The sequence below is a fragment of the Ambystoma mexicanum genome, chromosome 7p (genome assembly GCF_040938575.1).
Source record: "Ambystoma mexicanum isolate Mex_15411 chromosome 7p, UKY_AmexF1_1, whole genome shotgun sequence".
Taxonomy (NCBI): Eukaryota; Metazoa; Chordata; class Amphibia; order Caudata; family Ambystomatidae; genus Ambystoma; species Ambystoma mexicanum.
In genome coordinates, this window is record NC_090939.1 from 903,939,776 (window position 1) to 903,947,936 (window position 8,161).

At 46.5% G+C, this 8,161-nt stretch overlaps 1 protein-coding gene across 1 annotated transcript in view; it reads right to left on the bottom strand.

Moving 5' to 3' along the window:
* Positions 1-7,806, bottom strand: part of PLCXD2 (phosphatidylinositol specific phospholipase C X domain containing 2) — a 107,352-nt gene extending 99,546 nt beyond the window's left edge. The window contains exon 1 of the mRNA XM_069637188.1: positions 7,087-7,806. Coding sequence (XP_069493289.1) covers positions 7,087-7,255 — 169 coding nt within the window. The 5' untranslated portion in view covers positions 7,256-7,806. The remainder of the gene's footprint in view (positions 1-7,086) is intronic.
* Between the last annotated feature and the right edge of the window lie 355 nt (positions 7,807-8,161).

Genomic DNA, 8,161 nt, shown 5'->3' on the forward strand with positions numbered 1-8,161 from the left:
TAAGTAACATTTCAGTAGTAAATCCTAGCAACACCCAAGGACGTATACGACACTCCTGTATAGCTTATTGTAATGTGAATGCTGAATTCCCAGGCTTTTCTGACCAACAACATCATTCACCTCTATAGCTCAGAGAAATCCCCATTTTCACAATGTATTTTGTTTCGCATGTAAGGGTCAGTTTAGGGTTTTGGACACAGGACTGTGGCCATTTTATTTGTTTAACATCCTCACACAGACATTCTTTAGTTTTGTTGAGGCAGGGATAGACAAGACTTTCCCAACCCCTCTTATTATTTTGACATTTAAAGTCTATAACCAATACTTAACATGCCACTGTGTCTGACTCATGATCCATTACAATCCATTCACCCATCCACCTCCAATCCCAACGTACGTCCATCCATCCCCCAGCCACCCAATCCATCAATTTATCAACATCCCCAACCCTGAATACCTTCCTCCCATCATCCGCCCACTTCTTCCCTTCATCTCTCCCGCCATCTCCCCCATCCGCCCTTCTATCAGTCCATCCCTCCTCTCAATGTCTCCATACATACCACTAGCCCTCTATCCATTACCCATGCCTTTATCTCTCTGTTCCTCCCTCCGTACACCCATACCTATGCCCCCATATGTCTGGCCCTCAATCTTCCCTATTTCCATCCCTCTGTAGCGCATATATTCAATTATTTATTGTGATAATGGTTGAAACTAGTCAACCTTAAACAACCGAATAAAAACAATCACAATTAACATTTACCACTCTTCGATTAAAAAAAGATAATAAGGAAAACAAACATTAAAAATACAGACAAATACAAATATAATATAAAAAGAGAAGTATAAAAGAGAAAATGTAAAACACTTCCTATCTCATTTCATCTTCATTGATTTGAACTTCCACCTATACAAACATATAGTAGTCGATGTACAAATTAGCAGTTACTCCACAGGAGACAATCCAGGAGTGTTGGCAATTCCTGCGAGAGCAAGTAGTTTTAACGCTGCTCCAGTAAGCAGCGTTTCTTCCCCACTAGTTAGCCTCTGGAAGAGATCTTCATCACTCACGAGGTCTAGGCTCCAAAAGAATCTTGACTAAATCCAGCCTCTGTGGATGTAACGCCTCACATTCTACGAGAATATGCTCACGGGTCTATACGATATTTGGGTCTTGCACATTAGACAATTACCCAGATCTACCACCGCGTTATTATCAACCAAGTGAAAAGAGGCCAGAGAAAGGGAGTCATTCCCTGTGGTTGGGTTGAAGCGTGAACCCAGTGAAGAGAAATTAGGGGATAGGAGCCATTCCCCCTGGAAGGGTTGGCGATCCCACTCTCCAAACAAACAAGAAACACAAATGTGAAGGGGTCGAGGAACCACAAGTAAAGACCCAGTATGGCTGGTAGGGATGTGTACCAGCGATACTTGACTAGTATAGCTGGCATGAAGATGTACTAGCGATACTAGAAAGATTCCAGTTTGATGAATACAGGTAGTAGTTGGCAGGGGTCTGCCCAACGGAGGAGGGATTCTCTTGGCAGAGCAAGGAGCCGAAAGAGAACCAGGGGAGGGGAGTCATTCCCCCTAGTGTGTTTGTGAACATTGTGAAAAGCCAAGAGAAGAGAAGCAATCTCTTGGCATTGCAAGAAGCTTGGAGGGAGCCAGGAAAGCCACAAGATGAGAGGCATTCTTTTGGCAGTGCAAGTAGCGGAGAGATAACCAGGGGAAGGGAGTCATGCCCCATGGTGTGTTTGTGAATATGGTGAAAAGCCAAGAAAAGAGAAGCAATCTCTTGGCATTGCGAGTAGCCTGGAGAGAGCCAGGAAAGCCACGAAATGAGAGATTTTGGGCTTCATTCCGAGGTCGGCCGTAACCCACCGGTGTTACCGGCGGGTTGCTGCTGACCCAGAAACACTTAATCCACCGCCTGACTTCCCAGTGCCACCGGGACATTACAAGTCCTGGCGGCATGGGAAGTCAGGCGGCGGATTTGGTATCTCCCCATTCCTGTAGAGTCAGGACTCCATGGGAGTGGGGAAACGGAAGCACCGGCACTTTTGCTAACGGTGTTGGTGCTTCTGTGAAAAGTCTGCCTGCAGGGGTCGTTGCGCCGTCTGCAGATTTGTAGTGTGGCAGTCAGAATAATAAGGGTGCCAGTAAGCTTACCGGCACACCTGTTTCCGGACCGCCACACTTGGAATGAGGATTGCGACCTTAGGAAGAGAACCATCCCCCTCAAGAACCAGTTTCTTTGATACATGGAACTGTGCCTATTTGGAAGAAGGGAGTCATTCTTCCTAGCCAGGGGGACAGAAAAACACTTTTATTTTAATTTGAAGTGTAAGGGCTGGAAATAAGTTTTTGACAGGACAGTGGACTCTTTTAGTTTGTGTACATTGTGACAAATTCCATAGTACTTTTTGTTGGGGCTGGCAAACCCATCTTAGAGTTAGGGCAAGATTGGGTTTTCTTTTTAAAATATATAAATACATGTTCTACCAACCACCATGCCACCACTGTCTCAGAGTCATACTCCTGCATCCTTACAATTCCATACTCATGTTTTGGATGGTATATGGCAAACCGTATGCAGAAAAAAACTACTTGTTTTCAGCATGCTTTTTCTAGATGAAAACGTTCATGAAACCTCATCAAATTTGGCATGCATGTTTGGATCTGGCTCAATCAGTTGCATGCTTACTTGGTGACGTTTTGTGGAGGAGATCAAAAGTTAGAGGATGTTTTTTTAATTTCTTAACTCTGGTTTCAGCACTGCAATACTATCCTATATACATAATTCTACAAGATTCCCTCCCCTACTCTTCTAAAGATTCAACAAACTTGCCCAACCCAGGCAACCCCATCAAAGTTTTAGTATGAAGAAACATTGGGCCTATTTGCAAGTTCGGTAGTGCAGGAACAAACTGGTTGTAATTTCGTTGCCAAGATTTTTTTGGCAGAAATGGAATTAACCTTGTTTTTACTGCACCGCTGAACTACAATTGTGACCCCGAAGTGGAGGATGCTCCTCCAGTACCATAATGGAGGTAATTCCGCCACTTTTAGGCTAAATACTGGGGCAATTACCACAGTGAAATTATCGCTCATGGTAATTCCGTCAAAATCCCAAGTGAGTCCTATGGACTACAAAAATGGGGATTAACACTGCCATTCCACCACTTGTAATCCTGTGATAAACCTGTGGTAACCCGCCAAATCACTGCCAAACTCGTAATGAGACCCATTATTTACTTTAGTGATTCAAGTATGCAACCCTTTTATTGCAGAAATATTTTACCTTTGTGGTCATTTTATGTTCCCAAATTCCGCAAAACATTACCTCTGGAGTCACAGATTTTGTTCCCATTCTTCCCACGTCAATAATCACATCCTCCCTTCAACTGCACTTGCCATATTTCTCAGAGCCCCATGCCGCAGGTGTACCGTTACTTCGTCATGCTGTGGACCCTCATATTAAACCATTTAAAAAAGGCAATGTGACTGCGAAGTCATTTCGTCAAGGTAAATTACCGCTTTGACTGATGCATATGGTCCCAACTCATGGGGTCTGTACACATATCGCTTGATGGCCCACAGTCGGTCTCTCATGTTAGCCTTGACCCTTGGCCCCTCCATGGTAGGCTCCAAGGGGGGACTCCAGAGGGGGAATTTTCTCCCAGTCCTAGGCTCCTCACACTTGCTTGTTGACCCAAGATGTGCATAAATGCTATTTGTATCCTGCCTCCCGCAGCATCCTGGGGATTACTCACTTTTACTTACCCAGGCTTTGACTGCTGCCACGCCCCTTGTGCCTCACATGTTTGTTTGTTCCTTCCTTCAACGTAGTCCCCTTAATCCCACAAATCACACTTTTCTTCTGTAAGTAACCTGTCAGTATGCTCCAGCCTGTGTGAAGTGCTCTGATTTGAACACTTCTCCACCCCTGACCATCAAACTGTTACTGGGTGCTCAACTGTGCTCTGTTTTGGGCCTGCCTGTCCATCGCATCCTTGTTGGTACTTGGTGCTCTTGTGACTCTTGTTCAGTTCACTAATCCGTCAAAGCATGCGTCAGCCATTTCCCACACGTACTTGGTTGCTTAGGTCTGTTATTTCACCATGTCCATAGAAAGATATATGCTACTTTGGAATCACTCATTTGCCCGTTGTGTAACCCCCCATGCCATTAGGAACTCACTGCTACTTTGTGATTTCCCTTCGAAACTTTCTGGTGTGCCTCTCGGTAATAGGTGTTCCTAGCACAGTGGACATGTAGAGATTCTGTCCTTGCATACTCTGTGGACTTCCTATGCACTCATGAGTAGTGTTCACAACATACTATTCATGCAATTTCATTCACAAATGTACTTTTCCATGTGCCTCCGTCACACACCTAGTTACAGATTCGACTCACATGTCATACACACATGTATGCTTGCAACATAGCTATTTGTTGAATATAAAGATCTGTGGTCATTCTTATGTGCCCAAATTGCTCTTTGATTTTATGCAAAGCAGTGAGGAACCCTAATTGGTTCTATTTCTCATGGAGGTATTTCGAAAGAGTACAATATGAATGTACTGGATTGTCTATCTTGGAATGATAAGCAACACAAGAGGGCGAGATAAGATGAGAAACGCATAGAAGGCGAGAGAGAAGGAAGAAGGTAATGGGAGACAGAGAGAGAGCAGTAGAGACAAAGGGAGAGAGAGAGAGAGAGAGAGAGAGAAAAAGAGAGAGAGAGAGAGAGAGAAAGAAAGAGAAAGAGAGAGAGAAAGAGAGAAAGAGAGAGAGAGAGAGAGAGAGAAAGAGAGAGAGAGAGGGAGAGAGAGAGAAAGGGAGAGAGGGAGAGAGGCAGGCAGAGATGGACAAGGGAAAGTGAGCTATGGGGACATAGAGGGGGAAAACCCGCGAGAAGAGAGGCCGAGGGGGCAGAAGGATAGGGTGGGAGAAACACACACCATACTGGCACGTATAACATGCGTGTACAAGACTGCATTGGCAAATAGAGACAGACAGCAAAGCCGCCAAGACCACACTAACAGAGGAAAGGTTAGAGGGAAGGAGGGAGCGAGAAAGAGAGAGCAAACCAGATCACATTGACACTGAAAAGGAAACCGCCCTCGCCGACAAACTCAGTGAAACATCCCAGATCGCACTGAAAGAGAGCCCACCTGACAACGTGACTCTCGCCAGAGCGCTCACTCTGCACATCGCTTTTATGGATTTATAGTCTCTGCATTTTATACAAGCGCGTTTTACTTTTCTTACTCACGCAATCTGCACGTGCCGTGTCCAGCTATGCACTGTTTGTTTCTCACACCGTCACCTCATTAGTTTGTGCTATTAGGAGGTGTTGCTTGCTAAACCTATAAGCGGAAACTATTGCATTAGAGTACAGAGAGGGAGATATGACATATGAGGAGGGACGTGCAGCCTGTAGGTGTTGTTTGGTTATTTGCCTGCCATTTCATTGACTGCCCAGTGCCATGCTTATCCCTATGGCCCAGTACCTGCCCCTCCCCGCCCAAAACACCTCCTCGTGAGAACTCTTTGAGCTCGCTTTAATCAAGCCTTGCTATCAAACTTTGCTTTCGAAATGCCTGCCAGTGTTTTTTCAAAGCAGTCGTTTGAGAGTTAATGACTTAATTGGAGTTGTAAACCCGCTACTGGTGTAATAAAAATGTCCTAACCAGGTCTGCCTTAAGCCACTCGATTTATAAGCACTATGCTGTTCTTCCCCGAAGTCCTGTTCAAGACAAGCATTAGCAAAGCCAACAGTTTTGGCATGTGTACAAGTATTAGTCAATTGCCAGGCTCTGTTATTTGATGTCCAGGTACCCGCACCATTTTTCACCTGCTACCGTCAATGGCCAGTGGCAGTTCCTGGCAAGGGCCTTTCCCATGCCTACAAAAAGCCCAAACTGACGGCATTGCCAATGCTTGCTTTTACATTTTAAGCACACAATAGTACTGTGGAGCATTGGGTCATCGATAAGCCAATGCATCAGAAGCAACTCACAGAGCAATAATCAGACATTGCACAGACAATTAATTCTACCTCACCTCACACATCAGGTAGACGCAGGAATGTGGCTTTGGCATATGGGCCTCCAGCCCTTGCCACTTCTCTATGCCTGACTTAAGCCACACGCTTAGACTGCGGTATGCTTCTGTATTTGTATTTGTATTTATTTATTTGTATTGCGCACCTTGCCCGGAGGCTTGCGGGCGCATGTTTAGTAGGCAGTTACAAGTTGCAGAGGAGAAGTTACAGGTCACTCACAGGCCAATGTGCCATCAAGCTTCCCTGAAAGCACAGACACGTCCCCCCAAACCAGGACAGGTAGGAGATGAGGTGAACCTACAAGTGCTTGACCTCCAAGCCAGGACGACTTGCTTGCTTCACCGACCCCACTCATCCACAACATGACAATCCCACAGTAGCAGATGGGAAAAGACTATGGGTATCAGACTAGCCAGCATGAGCCCCCTTCTGCCCCACTCCGCTTGACATTACCGAATAGTAAAACCTCACACAAGCTCCCTCGTTATACTCTGACAGGTGGGAGAAATGGGACCGGCAGCCCCTCACGTTCCCCCTGACCACCATTACCGATGAACGTCCCTACACCACACCAGGACATCCTTACCACAGTCTTACCCATTAGTGATCATTTTCAATGTGTATCTGCAGTGTCTCGTAAATGGGAAAAGCGCGCGTTATGACTTGCATGTAGCATAACATGCCACGATGACATCCAAACGGGAGCCGTATTTACAAAGCAAACACATTTAAGGAGAAACAATTCCCCTAAAATACCAATGGGTTTATGAAAGACTCAAAATAGTTTTTTTAAATTTTTAAAAGGCACCCGAATAATATTTAAAGTGTACAAAAACATGGGAAGCCTAAGTAGTACATTGTGAAGCAAAAAAAAGGCACATACAATAATAGATAAAGAACAAGGTAAAAAAAAGGAAGAGGGTAAAAATGAACAATTCGGCATCAGGATAGGATGCTTTATATCGGATCTGTTTTAGTGGGGTATCAAAAGGTACACAAAAATGCTAAAGTACCTGGTATGGCCAAATTGGACAGGGGCAATTGCCTGAGGCAGATGGGCAGGCAGCCCATCCAGTCGGCGGTGCTGTCCGCAGCCATCGCGGCGCCTGTCGGCTCCGGCGCAGGCCCTTGTTTCCTCTTCCTTTTCTTGCTCCTTGCGCCGACGACTTTATTAATAAACATAAACACTGCGGGGCCGCCACCGGGGTCAGCTGACACACCTGCGCCCTCCTGCTCGGAGGGGTCGGACGGAGCCCATCTTCACGTCTTCTGCGCCCCTCCCGGGCTTTAAGGCTGGGGCTAGTATTCCAGGGCTCGGATACAAAGCATAGACCCTCTAATCCGCCGAGCAGCGGCTTCCTCGCAGACCGCTTTATTCCCTAACGAGGGCAGACAGGACGTAGCCTCGCAGAGGCTCCCAGCCTGGACGCCAATGATTACCGGGACGCAAATAGCAACTCGGCTTACGTGCGGCATTCTTCGCCTGAAAGGTAAGCTGCTCGCGCCGCACCCACCTGCAATGCTATCTAATTGAGCTGCGCGCGAGCCGCCGCCGGGACAGATATCATGTCACGCAAGAATGACAAGCAAATGCCGCTTCCTGGCCGTGGGGGGGGGGGCGTGTTTTTTTTTCTTTTCTCACACTGCACAGATTAACACCACAGGCAGCTGCCTGCTTTGGTGGCCAGGCCAGGCTGCCCAATCGGTGGCATCCCTCGTGCGCACGACCGAAGATCGCTGCTGCTGGATTGGAAAGCGTCACGCTGAAAAGAACGAGGAAGTGCATTTCTTTTGCAGGTGCGACGCTGCTGAGTCACTGCGTTTGCTTGGCCGCAGTTGGCACGCGTGGCTTAGAGAGGCTTGCTTGGTATGCCTGTGCACTTGTCATTAGTCACAGGCTCAGCATGAATGTTTGCCCTTTCATGCATTTCATTATATGACGGCCCTGATTCAAGGTATTATTTGCGTTAGTTAACAGGGGGATTTGTGTGCCAGATTCTGCCGCAAATCCATGTTTGACGAATGGGGTTTTGCGGGCAGAATGGCACGCAAATCCCCGTTTTGCACGAAAATAATTCCATGAACCAG